The following is a 17292-nucleotide window of genomic DNA, read 5'->3' on the forward strand; positions in this document are numbered from 1 at the left end:
AATTTCCAATAAAGGTACTCTCTTACTTAGGCTTCAAAGACATTTCTAGTTTCCATCCTAGTATCTTTTTAATTGCATGTTCATCAATCAACTCAATCAATCATACAATAAACTACTTCATCAATGGTATTCCTCTCTTTTCTTAAGAGAACGGAAGCCGAACTACTCTTTATCAAATATTATTACCACTTCATGGCAGTTTAAGAAATTCTTTAGGATTCTTCTATCATAGATCGTCGCATAGTGATGACTATTACTTTCTAATCACTTCAAAGCTCTTTCGGCTGATTTTCATTTTAGGAGTCAAATACTTTCTATAGACTAAACTCACGCACAACTAACCCTACTATAAATTCCTAATCAACATTTGGGCCCCTAGATCTATCAGTGAGTTGAAGAACGAAGATTGAGGTCAATTTAGATAAAGGAAGCCGCTTTTGGAGCTTTTTCCTTTAAATAGATATACTTTGATGAAATTAATACAGCAATTCACTTTCAAGTGGTCAATAGCACAAACCTACTTCATTACTAATCCATTAAGAAAGATGTAATACTGTTTTGTAAAAAGATATCTGGAGAACAAAATGGCTACAAGCGCAATCAAAATTCAAAGCTTTATTAGAATTTTGCTATTGCTGAAAAGCTATATAGTTTTTAAAAGACAACGAGTCATACAACACCTCAAACCAATACTGCCTTACCAAAAAGCTATTGCAATCTACATTTTTCAATTCCAATTATAAAGCTCTGGCACTATCTTCCACCATAAGATTTTGTATCCGCTTCCTTCACTCCACAAGCAGCTTCAGTCACTCCATACCTATCTATGACATCTCCCGAAACCTGGCAAGCGCCTTCTTCTGAATGAGAGTTTTGTAACTATCCCCAGCTTGCACTTCAAGGCTAGGATCAACCTTTTTTTGCTGACTCCCAAGTCCTGCTCTACTTTCTGTGGACTGTGCCTGGACTGGCTCTATCATTCCACTTCCATCCTTCCCCAGTCCCTGTGCACCAGATCAAGACCAAAACAAAAACAAAACCCAAAAACACAATCCCCAGAGTGAAAATGTTAGAATCTTAGCATAAGTGTCATAGAGATGCACCATGTGGCCACAGGTATCATTCAGATTTTGAAGTGCCCAAAATATAAGCTAGTAAAAAGATACCATGTCCTATGTAGAGTCCATTAAGCAAAAAAAAAAAGGGATAGTAACTATTATATAAGATAAGATGTTTGTTAAACCAAAGATAATATTCTAAGGAGATACCATTTCCTATGTAGAGCCCAGTACCCCCAAAATAAGGAGAAAAAAGGATAGTAACTATGATAATAAGGTGTAGAATTAAACCAAAGAAAATATTTTAAGGGTATTAACGATGTTGGCATCATATGCTTTTTAGCATTTATAGAAACAAATAGAACACTTTAAGAACTAAATACTCCATATTTGACTGCTTGACAAGCTGAAGAAATTGAGGAACTGTTAGATGCATCTGAAAAAATATAGGAATGGGAATTTCAATTATATTCAACCACTACATCAACAGTCCACATTATTCTAGGTGCAAAGAAGGAAATAATACCAAGCCTTCATGCCAGCCCATGCTGCGGAGCATCCGGTTGCCCACATTGCTCTCATCAATTGCTTTGTCTGCAGTAATCACCTCATAACTATTGACATTAGCTTCTCCGAACACACGTCCTCCACCAACACCAGGTGGGAAAGGCATTGAATCCATAGAACCCTTCCTTAATCCAAAATCTCGATCTTGGAGGTTCACCAACAGTAAACAGACAGGAATTCTCAGAAGTTTATACAAAAATTGACAGGTAGAGAACAATGGACAATAAACTTGGATAACTAAATTCTAATACAAAAAACTGACTTGTGGCAGGCATCCTAGGGCCAGGGCCAGTTACAAAGAAAAATGTAAAAGGGAAGTTGATGTTTTCAATCTATTGGAGAATTTTTCTATATACTATATTATAATAAACATATATAATATAAGCATGTAAGACACAATCAAAGGCATGCCACTAAAAGAAAAATTGCTGAGCAAGCTTACTTGAATCACCGAGCCCCAGGTCAGATAGATCATCTCCAAGAGCAGACGAACCATACAAGTTCCTTCGCTCAGCAGCACGATCCCTATAGGTAGTTTGAGGTTGCTCCTTGTGACCAGAAGCTGGATTTAATGGCATTTCAGAAAACCTCCTCTTGGCACTCCCAGCAGCCGTTGGTGGGGTATAGGAACCCAAGGCAGATGCATCCGTTTTAAATGGAGTTGCCACTGTAGGCATATCTGCATTTGTTGACATACCCGCAGCACTTGCTGCAACAGTTGAAGTGGAAACTCCACCAGAAGATCCTGAATACAAAGTATCTGATCTCACTGCAACTCTTCCAGAGCCCCTAATAACCCCCATCACAGTTCCACCTAAGCTGTTACTCACAGGCCTTGGCTTGACCAAAGACTCCAAACCAACAGTCTGGGCCACAGAAACAGTTGTGGCAGCCACTGAACTGGATGTAATATTATCTTTTGTTGCTGTTGCATCAGTCTTAAACTTGCTCTTTGTGGCTGGTGCAACAGAAAAAGGTCTATCATCAGCTGACCCAGATGGTTGATTGTCATCAAGAGCCACACGAGTCGCTTGTCCTTCATGACTCCTCTGCTTCCAAATTGACAATACATTATTCATCTTCTTCTTATTAGCCAAAATACTGCTCTTTGAAGCGAGCTTTATCTCTTTTGACTTCTCCTTCTCTCTCTTCTCAGCAGCTATTGCTGCTGTTGCTGCAGCCTGTACAGCGTCTGGTAATGAGGCAGCCTTCTCAACTGATATTAAAGTTGTAGCTGGTGCAGAGATGATTACTTTTCTATTACTGGAACCATCCAATGCCTTGGGGAGCCCAGATTGGTTACCAGATGTTTTGTTGTCATTCTGATCAGTGCAAGGGATGTACTGCTGCGTTTGGTTGTCAAATGAATACCAGATTCCACCGTTACCATCATAATAAAGACCTGCATATGGTAAGAACATACAAGAGAATCAACAAATATTTTATTCTAAATGCAACTTCAGAGAGAAGAAATTTCTAATAAAATTCAGAGAATTATCCTATACTGCAATATATATTTGCAAATCTACAAATAATAATAGGATCCTGTGCATCAACAAATAAAAAACCCCAGGTACCACACTTCACAAAGTTGGGCAGTGGTATTTAGAGTTTTAGGGAGAGAAGTTCACAAGTAACCTTAAAAAATCCATCAATAGTTTCATTCCTTTTTATGACACATGAAATAAACTGCCCAATAACCACTAGTTAGCTATCAGACACACTTAGTCCCAGAAGATCGTTTGAGATGCATGTAAATATAACAACCAAGGTGCTGCTTGGATGTTCTGCAATAACTTCTCTATCAATTTCAACATACATATGCACTGCAAGCAGTAATATACATTCTTTGACTGGATATCATGGGAACTTCTAGATTGATTTCTATCTGTCAAACCCCAAGTCCAGCAAGACATTCCCTCATGTAAGAGTTGTTTCCTAGACATGCTTAACACTTCTAAGTGAATTCTTTTATGTTATTGAGGCATCTAGTCGTGCCTTTCACATCTCAACATGCCTAGATGGAGTTGATATAAATATTACGGATTTAGGCCTATTAGTTTGGTTGGGAGTGCTTATGAATTGTTGGTGAAGGTGTTGGCAAATAAATTGAAGTTGGTGCTAGATAAACTTGTATCTAAGTCCTATAATGCATTTGTCAGTGTGGGAAGGCATATATTGGACTCAATACTTATTTCAAATGAGTGCTTCATAGCCAAATTAAAAGTGGTGTTCCAATAGTGATTTGTAAGCTAGATATCAAAAAGGTGTATGCTCATGTCCACAGTGACACCTTAGTTTTCTTGTTGGAAAGAATGAGATTTGGTGATAAGGATGCTTCAATCAATCATTTTTTAGAGTCTCATAAAGAAGGGAAGACACGTTCATGGACTAATCGGTTGAGAATTGGATCCGGTTGATTTGTAATTTCAATGATTGAGAATTGGATTCGATTTATTTGTTTCTTTCATATTTGAATTCCAACATCCCAAGTGGAATAAGTCCTGACAAAATGAGATGAAGGTTGAACCTTAATTGGAAGTTTGATTTTTGTTCATATTATAAAGCATTGAGAGGCTCTAGTTAAAGTATCACTGTATTAAGGCTCCAAAAAGGGATGCGTCCTTCATGTGGACAACTACTTGGGGGAGTACTCTAACGTGTGAGAATCTTATGAAGATAGGAATTACTCTAGTGGATTAGTGTTACATTTGCAAACATAGTGGTGAACCATGGATAATTTATTGTTGCATTTTGATGTTGCCTTTGAGTTGTGGCCTTTTATCCTCTTAGTGTTGGGGTTCATTGGGTGTTGCCAAGGAGTGTTGGTAATCTATTACATGGATGAAGGAATTGGTTTCAGAACACTTCATCCTTTCTTAGGAATCTAGCCCATTTATGCCTACTATGAATGGTGTGGATCTTAGTCATCCAAAAAAAACACAAGAATGCTGTGGATCTTGATATTTGATGAGCATGCTGTGGAAAAGCATACATTCATGTGGACAGCAACTTGGGGGAAGATACTAACATGCAACTCTTGCGATGATAAGAATTACCCTAGTGGTAAATATGACAAAATATGTATAAAAATGTTATTTGACCAAAAGTCACACCAAGTATAGTTGAACCTGTAGGTAGGTAGGAGCACATACAAACTACAAACATGAAGAGTCAATCAAATCTGATTCAAGAGATGAAAGATCATTCTACAAGTTGTTCTAACGTAAGCACCATAACATGAAGGTATGCATGGAAAAGGAAACCAAATTACAAACTCTAAATTGAAGAAAGAACCATCATGAAAGAAGGAATATATCATATACTATATAATAAAAGATATTTTTTTACTTAAAAATATATACATATATATAAAATCAAACTTGAATCCTAAAAGCCATGGTTATGCCAAGTGGCTATCTTTTCTTTGCGACAAGTGGTTATACTCATTAATTATTACAATAAATTACCTAATATTAAGCTCTATTACCGAAGTGATTTATTAATTTGTTAGGATTTTTTTAATTAAGTTATACATGCACCTAGTGGGTCTTGAATCCCCCACAACCTCACCCTCCACACAGAACTCATAAGAAGAGGAGGTGCTTGTTGAGCTAGAGCTCATTGCACCTCCTCCCCTTAATAAGTTTTAGGTAGAGAGTTAGGTTATGAGTTCAAGAAATTTAATATTCTACTTCCAACAAAAATTCAATTCCCAAAATATTCAAGTAATTTTAAAATTAATAATAATATTCATTCTATTTTTTTTTTAATATATATGATAATTTTGATTATTAACATAGGAAAACTTACACACTGTATACAATGTTTTTGCCAAGTGACTGAATATATATTTACATATAAAATTAATGAGTGGCTCATTAGCTATGAAGATAGTTAATTTACCTTAGATGAAACTCTATTAAAGTTTCTAGTGGCTCCCTAATTATTAAGAAATTTTCAAAGATTATTTTTTGAATAATAGATAGTTTCAAAGATATTACTAAAATGATATATTTTGTTTCTGTTTTCTTTTATTAACATATAAATTTTCTCTTTTGACAAGCAACTGACCCCACCCACCAAAACCAATTGGCAGTTGTTGCGTAATCCAGAGACATTTACCCCTGAAGGGTTATGTGATGTCCCAATTTGATTGATTGTGTGATGTGTGTGGGTGTGGGTGTGTGATAAGTCCCACATCGGGTATTTACTAGATAGATCTGAGCTTTATTAACAACTACAAGGAGTCTCAATTGTGACTAATCCTTTTGAGGTATAGCGCAGATGTAGCTAGCACTTTTTTCTTGGGTCGTTACATATGGTATTAGAGCCGGCCCGGTAACCCCGTGTGGGTTCAAAGACACTACCCACAAAGTGGGCCCTAACAAGGACGTTAGGGATTTGAGTGGGAGAGATTGTGATGCCCCAATTTGATTGATTATGTGATGTGTGTGGATGTGTGATGAGTCCCACATCGGATATTTACTGGGTAGATCTAGGCTTTATTAACAACTACAAGGAGTCTCAATTGTGACTAGTCCTTTTGAGGTATAGCGCAGATGTGGTTAGCGTTTTTACTTGGGTCGTTACATTGTAATATCTCAATTTGATTGATTGTGTGATGTGTGTGGGTGTGTGATGAGTCCCACATCGGGTATTTACTGGGTTGAACTAGGCTTTATTAACAACTATAAGGAGCCTCAATTGTGACCAGTCCTTTTGAGGTATAGCGCAGATGTGACTAGCGCTTTTCCTTGGATCGTTACATATGGTATCAGAGTCAGGTTGGTAATCCCATGTGGGCTCAAAAACACTACCCCACAAAGTGGACCCTAACGAGGACGTTAGGGATTTAAGTGAGAGAGATTGTGATGCCCTAATTTGATTGATTGTGTGATGTGTGCGAGTGTGTGATGAGTCCCACATCGGGTATTTACTGGGTTGAACTGGACTTTATTAACAACTACGAGGAGCCTCAATTGTGACTAGTCCTTTTGAGGTATAGCGCAGATGTGGTTAGTGTTTTTCCTTGGGTCGTTACAGGTTAAGCATATTTTTTTTAATTAATTCTCATGGGCATACTACTAGTATGTATACAAGGATGCCAAGAGCCTTGTAGTTCAACCTCAACCGGCACTTGCAGGTGTTTCCAACAAAGACATCACTCTTTTCAGTAGCTCCAGTAATGTAACTTTTGATGGAACCAAATGGCCTATCCACATGATCAAATTATCAACTATACAATGTTTGGATGATTGTGTTCTTTCTTAGAATTTATAGATAGCTTAAACTTGATATGTACAATTCAAGATGTGTTCTGTATTTTTTTAGTCATTGCATGGAATATATTTTATTCATCTCTTGGCAGTTGGCACTTGTCTATATATGTGTGCATATGTCAGTATGTAAATGAGTAAAAATGCATTGTGCATGTTCAGGGTGAGAAAAAGAGAGAGAATCGCCAGACTATAACAGTGGCTGGACAGTGGACATTAGGCCATGACTTGAAAAATGCATTTCCCCATGTGTGGCCAAGTAGATCAATATTAAGCTGTTCAGAATGAATGACACCCAAAAACAAGAAAAGACAAATTACATTTAAACATATTCGGTTTTCACCCCATTTCGTTCACAATGTATGCAAGATAATTAAGATTCAGATGGCTTCAACATAATACAGTCAGAAAATATATAAACCTGTATTTCCATCATAGTAGAACCCAGAAGCAGCATCATAGTAATAACCAGATGCTTCATCCCACACAAATCCGGATTGCGGAGCTGAACCATCATGTTGAACTGCAATCTCCCCACCAATTTGCTCCTGCCCACTGGTTGATTGCTTATCATCTGGGTTGTATTCTTTTGGTGTCCATCCAACTGCATCATACTGAAAGGCAAAAAAGATAGGAGCATGGAACGCCATCACGTTATAGTCAAGCCAAAATACAGGAAAACAATGGCATTCATTCTGCAAAAAAAGCTAGATGGGATATTCATGTCTATATACTGCAAAATATCTAACATTGTTGCTTTAAATAGATTCTGCTAGTTTGGTGAGGGCAGGTAGATAACTCCAGTGTACAACTGAAACAAGAAATTCGTGCTTTCTTACCTGTGTCAATTTATAATCACTCTTTTGAGATCAATGAGTGGTTATAAAAGATAAAAACTTATCAATCTTTTAGAATACGCACCGAATCACTTTTCTTTCCATAATGTTTTAATGCTAAGTATTCAAAACAGGTAAAACCAAGTATCAACATTATGTATGAATAAACAAATAAATACTATATATATATAGTACACACAAACACATATAAGCACCTGTTGAGCAAATGTCGCTGCCTCAATTGCAGCAGCAGCAAGGCTGCTGGACTGGGAAGGTCCAGATGTCCCTGATCCTGGACCAAGTATGCTTTTTGCATATGCCACTCTCAAGATCTGCCCATTCTTCTCAAGAGTTGTTCCATTTGTTACTTCAAGAGCTTTGGTAGCATCCTCCACCTACAAAAAATAGATATGGTTCTAGCTCAAATCAAAACTTTTTGGCAACCACCTACACCCTAAAGTGCATGTGTATTATAGAATCTTAGAAAAAATTTCTTCATTTAGGGAGAAAAGAGGGTGACGGGAGGACAAGTAATAACAATTTCCACAGTCTTGTAGGACATGGAGTGCCCAGTCTTTTTAAAGTGTACCAAGGAACTAGATGAAAGCTATCCATGACTCTATAAAAACAAAGATAATCTCCACAAGCCTAAGCATTGGGATTGTGTTACTTGTATTTATTGAAAGTTATTACCAAATAAGCTCAGATAAATTAAAACTCTCTTGGTATGAACAAAATATAGTTTGCTCAACACTAGACTAAAGCACATGCACTGCGTGTTCACAAGCAGTATTCATGTTGACATGGTTACAACTTACACACACACACACACACACACACACACAAAAAAAACCATAATCAGCATTAAAATTAACAAAAAGGAGAAAATAAGTAACTACTGATCGATTTCGAACCACTCATTTCACTTGACAAAATTAAACAGTGTATCCACAATTCAATTGTGCAAGGTTCCATTTTTTTCCATTACAACCTCATACATGGAGAATCCTGTGGTTACATTGAAGTCCATATTACATTATGTTCAAACCAGGTAGAAGGCTGCAGGAGTTTTATACGTTTAATGTGTGCCAAGCTAGGAACATGAATAAAGGACAAGGATAAAATTTTCAATTGGGCTCAATCACTGACAACAAATGTACGTACCGAATGAAAATGTACAAATGCAAATCCCCTTGAGACATGAGTAAATTTGTCTCTGACAAGACGAAGGTCCTGCAATTTAAGATCAATAAAACTTCTACGCAAGTGCTAAAGGGGAAGAAGGGTGCAGCCTTCTTGTTAATAAAATATAAAAGGGCAAATAAGCTTTTAATTATTTACTTATCATTTTTGTACCTTAATTGGAGCATGTTTGGAAAATTCATACCGAAGCATTTCCTCATCAGCATTTTCATCCAATCCACGAACAACCAAAACATGAGTAGGCCCTGAATACATATCAATTACATCAACTTATATTGCAGTGCATAATAAAAAAGAACGCATGCATGCTCAAAGCATTAACAAAAACCAACCTGCCTCCAATCCTTTCTTCCCTAAAGGTGCTGAATTTGATAAAGCAATATCTGCTGGGAGAGCATCATCAGTACGTGGCTCATTACACTGCATGGAATTGAAGAAAATGAAACAACCAATACGATATTAAAATAGAATTCAAACATAAAGGCTAAGTATCAGCCCTGTCCAGCAGAACTCAATAACACTGATTAGGTCCAATGAAGCACCAGGTAAAAGACATGAAACAGCGACATGATAAAGCTGAAAAACGGTCCTTAACATACAGTGTTGGTAAAAAGGCGCTAAGCACAAAGCGACAAAGAAGTGCATTCGTATTCAGGAAGCACATTCAAAGAAGCACACTTTAGGCACACTATTTTGCAATGTTCAAAAAGCGATTTTTGCACTTTTTTATATTTTTCAAAAAAAAAAAAAAAACCAAAACTGAATTGTAGCCATAGGATCTTAACATTATTGATTTTGGCATATTTTTAGTGTAACTTATCTTGAAACCCATAGCCCCCTAGTCCTTCTCTATTTTTATTTTTAAAATTTTTCTTGGTTTTTCTCCCCAAAAAATTAACTCACCCATCTTCTTCTTCTTCTTATTTTAATTTTCCCCCTCGAATATCTGCTTGGTACCAATTACCAAAACTGCAATGTCCTGAAATTCTTAGTTCATTCATGAAAAAAAAAAAAAAAAAGGTATGATATAATTTATTTGTGTTAATCGTTTAGTTATAGTTAATGTTGAACATAGGACTTAGACTTAAATTGAAAAATTCTTATAGACCTATAGTCATTAACATTAAGTGATATGATAATTTAAATGATAGTAGTTATTAGTAATAGGGCATTATAGCTACCAGAGATTCAAGAAGGGATATTGCATTGTAATACTCATATCTAGCTTACCTAAAAAATAATAATGACTTGCAATTTTTATGGTAAATTTGCAAAAGGAGAGTTTATATAAATGTTATATGAAGTATATAAAATGTTTTATTTCAATTTATATAATTATTTGATCGCTTGATTGTTGTATTGCTCATTAATAATTAATTTCAAATTTATTATTATTATTTTTTTTATATGTACACTTCACTTCAATTAGGCGCACGCTTGCGCTTTGCACTTAAGTGTGCCCTGCGCTTGTACCAACAATGTTAATATGTACCCTCGGCCGAAAAATAAATGAAAACAGAAAAGAGCATCAGGCCCCAAACAATTAATCAGAGAATAATAGATAGATGATTCTCTTGAAAAGCAGTTCACAAATAAATGCAAGTATGCTCAGTAACTTAATATAGATAGTTTTGGATTCCCATATTACAGCCAACGAGCTCTAACTCAAATAGCACCTCCTCTAGAACAAGCAAGGTGGAAGAGTTAGTGAGCAGGATGGCCTTTGTGTATAATCACCAACCAAAAAACAAATTGGACTGCATTTGAAAAATTCTCTCTGATCACAACAGCCCAAGTAAAGAAACAGGGTGATGAAAAATCAAGGGTAATAAAACAAAAATTCAAACCTGGAAGCAAGATGTCCGACGTGCAAAATTGACACAGCCACAAGAGTTGCACATCCAATCAGATGGTATTGTAATGTTTTTATGATTAAAGTGGCCTGATTTCAAAGCATTCTCTTGACCAAATGATCCACCTGACCCACCAGTTGGCTTACTACTGCAACACAACAAAGTTCAGCAAGTATACTTGCACCAAAGGATTGCCATGTATTTGAGACATATTCACTAGTGCTTTCACTTAAAAAAAAAAATGATACTGATAAAAAAAAAAAAAAAAAAAAAAAAAAAAAAATCAGATTTCACCCAGTCTGAGGATTAGACTAATTCTTCAATACAAGATTATGACATTTAACCTTTTTTTGTCATCAATGTTACATGCTTATGACATTCACATGCAATTAAGTGTGAAATATTTTCTTTTAATTAATAACAAGCATAGAATAATGTTCCTCGGGGTGATAGGAGTGATACTCTTTGTTGGCGGTTGAAGGGTGATGGAAATTTTGACACCCGGTCTTATTACCATGCGATTCGGGGTGCTTCGAATTCTTTGTTTCCTTGGAAGGGCGTTTGGAAACCAAAGAGTCCTAGGCGAGTGGCGTTCTTTTTGTGGACAGCTACTCATGGTCGGATCCTCACTTTGGACAATCTAATGCTTAGGGGTCGCCCGTTGGCTAGTTGGTGTTGTATGTGTTGTTGTGATGGGGAGTCAGTAGACCATCTTCTCCTTCACTGCCCTATTACTCATTCCCTTTGGACTTTTATGCTTCAGGCCTTTGGTATTCATTGGGTGATGCCAGGATCAGTGGCGGGTTTGTTATCTTGTTGGCATCAGTGGCTCGGGAAACATAATTCAGACATCTGGAATTTGGTTCCAGGGTGCTTAATGTGGATTGTGTGGTTGGAACGAAATCGTCGTTCCTTTGAGGATAATGAGAAGACTTTGGACGAGTTAAAAGTTTTATGCCAACGTAGTCTTTGGGAGTGGTCTCGGTGTTGGGGTTTTACTGAATGTTCTTCTCTCTCTGAGTTTATGTTTTCTCTTAGCTTAGTTTCCTAATTTCTTGTTTTGCTGTGTTGTTTGTTTTTTTTTTTTTCTTCTTCTTTTTCATCATCATGAACAACTTGTACTTTTCTTTTCTTTTTTCTCTTTATTAATAAATTTCTGATTACCTATCAAAAAAAAAACAAGCATAGAATAATGTGGAACACAATCTTATCAGATAGAATAAAAGGAACTAAATCTAAAATATGGTAGTACAAAAACTACCTATACTCAAAAAAAATCTTCCTTCCATCCACAACAAGACCATCATCTCCGATCTTGTCCATCATTGCACGCGCTGCACCCTATTCCAAAACAATAATCTCCCATTTATACAATTAATTAAATAAAAAACATCAAAAATTAACAAGTTAATTATAATAGGTACCACAGAAGGAAAATCGATAAAAGCAAATCCACGAGAAATTCCAGAGTTTCGCTCTTTGATCACACGGACATGACGAAGGGGTCCCCATTCAGCCTGATAGTCATACAAAAATGAGTTTTTATCAAGGAAATATTAAATAGAAATGAAACAATAGCATTTGCAGAAAAATCATCAAAATATTACAAGGATCTGGTATAAATCTTCCTCAGTTGTCTTCTGTGAGAGGCCCTTCACAACAATAGTCGCAGATGGGGCCTATAAGAAAACAGGATTATTATTAAAGCCCCCTACCATGTAACAAATCATAGAGACAACACAGAGAATGCAAGATACATGTTAATCAGCTGAACCATACCACAGAATATTGCTCCCGATGACGCTTGTCTTCCCGCTCCCTTCGCTTATCAATCCTTTCATGTCGATCATCATCATAGCTGTCTTCTCGATGACTTCGACCATGGCTTCTTCCCCGAGGAGACCTTGACCTAGGCCGATCATCACGCCCTCGAGACCAGGAGCGCTCATGTCTTCTATATGGACTCTGATCTCTTTCTCGACTTGCACATCTCTTATCACGGGAGTCACGCCGCCTCCAATTACCATCTCTCCTATTGCCTCTGTCATAATCAGAATCATAACTATGACGACCATAGTCGTAATCCCTGTCACGGCTATCCTCCCTGTTTTGATGGGAAATGCGGGACCTATAGTCATAATCATCATAAGTATAATCATCATGGTCACGCTCCCCAAACCTACCAGGCCTGTCAAATCCATGATCACGATAGTTATCCACACTGCGATAGTCATCCCGAAGCTTATCAAATTCCTGAATTTCATCATTCTCATGGAATGAATCAATGTGTGGTTTCTCATGTCGCCTAGATTCCCTATCAAGTGGATATTCCTCTTCATAACTTCTCCTCCTCGACTGTGGCCAAAGACCTATAGTAGGAGGCGGTGGTGGTGGTGGTGGTGGTGGATAATTCTCCCTATCCAATACATCACGATGGAAGGCATTCCTCGAGTAAATGTTATCTCTTGAATATCTTTCATCTAAGAACCTCCTCTCATCATAGGGAGCACCAACCCTGCCAAAAGAATGTAAAATGGGATGGAAGAGAAAAGATAAAATGTGATATCATGCACTCCAAATAAAAGACCATAAAAACAGACTTATCAACAACAACAAAAATAAGAACCAGGAAAATATATGATAAATACCAATATCAATTAGCAAGTGTTGTTGCACAATTATGCATGCAATACATACCAAAAAAAGTAAACACTAAACCTCTCATTCAAATATTTTTAAGTGACTGCATTATACCCGCGAATACTAAATTACCCTTGTGACGATGATAAGCAACGGTCGACACTCACCGGAAGTTTGGCTCGTGTACTGCACCATAACCCTCCAGAGCCTGTGAATTCAAGAGAATAAGCTATGTCAGCCACAAATAATCAATCATGATACGAGCTTAGGCAAATCCAGTCCAAATCCTCACTGCCCACGGCTTTCTCTCATTTTTCTTTAAGGATGAGATGCCGAAAAAAAAAGGACAATCACATGTGCCCTAATAGTTTCTTGTTTTATCATCCCATATAGGTGATTATTAAGGAGGAAACCACAATTACGCTGTTATTATCCCATCCTTGCTGAAGACCATAGCGAACAGGATCCATTTCTCGCAAGCAATACCCGTCAGCGTTAGCCCCTGCAAGGCAGGCCCTTGATGATTGTTCAGAAGATTGAGGAGCAGAATGTATGAAAACCTCTCCTGTAATATATGCACAAACAGAAACAGTTATGCCATGATGAACCAAGAAGCAATAACTCCCACGACTTCATCTTGGCCTCCCTGGAATCCTCAAAATCAAACCCTTTCGACAAATTCAGTAAGACCCATCTTCCAATTCTCTTTAACACACAAAACAGAGGGGTCTTGATTGTAGAAACCCATCAGGGCATCAGCTAAGAGATCATGAATATTACCAAATCTTGAAAGAAAAAAAAAATTTTCAAATCCTAAACCAAATGTTAGATAACCAGTATAAACAGGCATGACATTTTTCGTAAAACAACTTCATAGCACATAGTAGGGTGGGACAAGGCAGGCTGGCTGGCAGAGAGACCATAAAATAAAATAAAAACTCATATACTTCAAATTTTAGCCATCAATATCATCAGTAGCTAAAAACAAAAAATTTCTTTCAAAATTTTATTTATTATTCTGCTTATCACGATTCATTACAAAACATAAAACACTTTCAACACAAGAGAAGATGGGTCATACAGCACCTGTTTGCTTGGTACAGCTTAATTTTCAGCTTTTTAAAAAAATGGAGTTTTTAAATAAATCTGCACGTTGAAAAAAAGTGAACTGTACTTGGAAAAGAAAAAAAAGAATGTGGTTTTGAAACTGCTTTAGCAAATCCTCCAAGAAGGAGAAGCCATTCATTTCAAAATGCATATCTATCAGCAATTCCAATATGAATTTTCCACAACATTCATACTAACACCATAATTTAAAACCAGTGTAGCTATAAAAACTGTATCTTTGAAAGAAATTATCAACGATCAATATATGCCTATGTATATGAGGAATCAAATTAGGATTGCGAAACAGATAGATAGATAGATATATGGAAAGGAAAATTCAAGCTCTATTCCTCTCTGATTTTCTCTTACAGAACAAAAATCGATGAAATTAGTAGAGAACGAAAACCCTAATTGGCGAAGAAGACAGGACCGAGTACATACCAGGAGGATATGAGTCGAGTCGGATCCGATCCGATCCGATCTGGGTCCACGGCGAGTTGGGTTCTCGTCTGGTCTGGTCTATCTTCTTCTTTGATTTTTGCTGTTTCTTTTAGTGCTTAGGGTTTTATAATTCCTCAGCCACTGGTGGTGGTGGTGACTGCCCTCAAGACTTTTGTTTTGACCGAACAACTTCACCTTTTATTTTATTTTTTAGTCTCTTACATCAAGTTTGGACGATATTCATGCCATGTATATACTATATATCTTTTATCATTATCATGAATAGAATATTCTATATATATATATATATATATATATGTATATGGATAAAACTTAATACCTACTGTATTTTAGATTATTCAACCATGTATCTACTTAATTAAAAAATACACTTTTATCTCATGAGAAAAATTCATATAATAAAATCTTAAAATAAGACTTAAAGAACAGCACCTAAGTGGTTAAAAGATTTTGCACAAGTTTTAGAAGGCCAACAAAACAAATGTCACCCAAATTATGGAGTTGGTATTAGTGAAGTGCCAATCAAAACTTCCTTGATGCTTAAGTCAACACTCACAATGATGGTATATTTGATATGCATAGTATTTTGGGATTTAACTCATACTCTGGTGTGTGCAGGGATGAACTTTTATATTGGGCGCTTGCCACTTCTTCCATTATCGATGTCGTTTCACATGATTAGGGTTGTGAAATATTCCTAGTGCATAAACATTGCCCACATACTAGTGTTACGTGTTTTTTTTATTTTATTTATTTTTATGAACGTGTTACATGTTCATGACTCCATATATACGCAAAACTATAATTTGTGAAGAAGGCCTATACTTTGCTTTGCTCTTTAAATTAGTCCAACCCAACAATCTCATCGAGAAAAAAAGAAAAAAAAAGCAGCAAAATAAATGAGGTGATTGTAAAGGAATAAGAAACCATGCGGTAATAAGTCAATGAAACAGTAAATTAGCCTCTATTTTTTTTGTAGTTAGGTTTCCATTTGGCTTGAGTTAGCTACAATGCAATTTGGGATGCTATTAAATATAAATAGATGGTAAATAACAGTTTTGTAATATCATATCTTGATTTCTTTTATGTTTTATGGTTTTTATTTAATTTTTTTGACTGCAAAGATAGAATGGTTTTCATTTAATGTATGAGGTATTTTAATAAAATTATAAAACAGAAAATTGAATGGGAAGTCCCGAGACGAGAGGACCGGGGGGAATAGAAACCTACCCCATACTCACCCATTGCCATAACAATACAATAATTCAAGTATTGAAACATATAAAAACAATTCAAACACAATAATACAACAATTTTATAAAAAAGAAAATATAAATCTTAAATCTTAAATATAAAATATAAATTAAACAGTAAAATAGCACAAGATTCATTAATTTTAATTTTGAAAGTTAAAGAACACACACACACACACACATATATATATATATATATATATAAGAAAAACACACACACGCACACACACACATATATACATATATATATGCCTTTTAAAAAACATATTAAAATATTATATAAAGGGAGGGGTACTTATGGGGAAGGAGTTAGCCCTTCTTAACTCCTTGTCTCCACCCTATTTGCTAACAGGGTGGGCAAAACCTGCTTCATTAGGGGCAAAAGATGGGACAAGTACCTATAGGGTGAGTTTAAATTACCTTGCATGTGTAATAATTAAGGAGAGTATATTTACTTCGTGCATTAGTAATTTCTATGACCAATTTTTTATGAGAATAAATTCAATAAGGACGGGGTGTAAACCCTTTGGTTTATACCAGCTAATAAGAACATGCCACATCAGCCTTTTACTTAAGACTCACTGTAAAATCAATACATCCTAATACGTCTAATAACATCTTTATAAAAAAAAAAAACCCTATTTCACGTTTTCAAACCAATGTAAAAAAGAGACTCTAAAATCTCATCTCCCTCCTCAGTCTCCCACCACAAACCTCACCAGACTGAGAGACATCAAAGAGGCTAATATCATTGAGAACTTGCACAGTGGAAGATTGAAGAGGAACCAACACAAACAAACAAACAAAAAAGAGCTTGGGCACCGTCAAACACAAAGTTAAGTGTTGGTAACCCAAAAAAAAGAAATTCTTTACCAAAATTCAAAAACATATTTGATAGATTTTTGCTTGAGAGCTCACACAATAAGAATGAATAGAACCCAACAACAAAATGGTTAAAAGCAAGTGCTTCAGCATTGCCACACACATAACCAAAGTGTAGGGGATCCAAACAAATATTTCCTTTTCAAACTCCA

General features: G+C 36.2%; 1 protein-coding gene across 2 annotated transcripts; it reads right to left on the minus strand.

Annotated features, from left to right (window-relative positions):
* Positions 1-585: 585 nt before the first annotated feature.
* On the minus strand, positions 586-15215 carry LOC115976194 (SUPPRESSOR OF ABI3-5). 2 transcript variants are annotated; one of them, XM_031097343.1, is made up of 16 exons: positions 14985-15215; positions 13859-14001; positions 13604-13644; positions 12576-13311; positions 12404-12475; positions 12221-12313; positions 12058-12137; positions 10791-10941; positions 9276-9363; positions 9097-9188; positions 8905-8973; positions 7956-8135; positions 7326-7518; positions 2068-3027; positions 1585-1769; positions 586-1004 (listed from the first exon to the last, which is right to left on the minus strand). In XM_031097343.1, exons 2-16 carry the CDS (start codon positions 13904-13906, stop codon positions 825-827), a joined length of 3168 nt encoding a protein of 1055 aa, XP_030953203.1. In that variant the 5' UTR covers positions 13907-14001; positions 14985-15215; the 3' UTR covers positions 586-824. The 2 variants fall into 2 exon arrangements, with proteins under 2 accessions (XP_030953203.1, XP_030953202.1); XM_031097342.1 differs by having other exon boundaries at positions 10791-10944; positions 14985-15214.
* Between the last annotated feature and the right edge of the window lie 2077 nt (positions 15216-17292).

This window comes from Quercus lobata, chromosome 2 (assembly GCF_001633185.2).
Source record: "Quercus lobata isolate SW786 chromosome 2, ValleyOak3.0 Primary Assembly, whole genome shotgun sequence".
NCBI classification, from domain to species: Eukaryota; Viridiplantae; Streptophyta; class Magnoliopsida; order Fagales; family Fagaceae; genus Quercus; species Quercus lobata.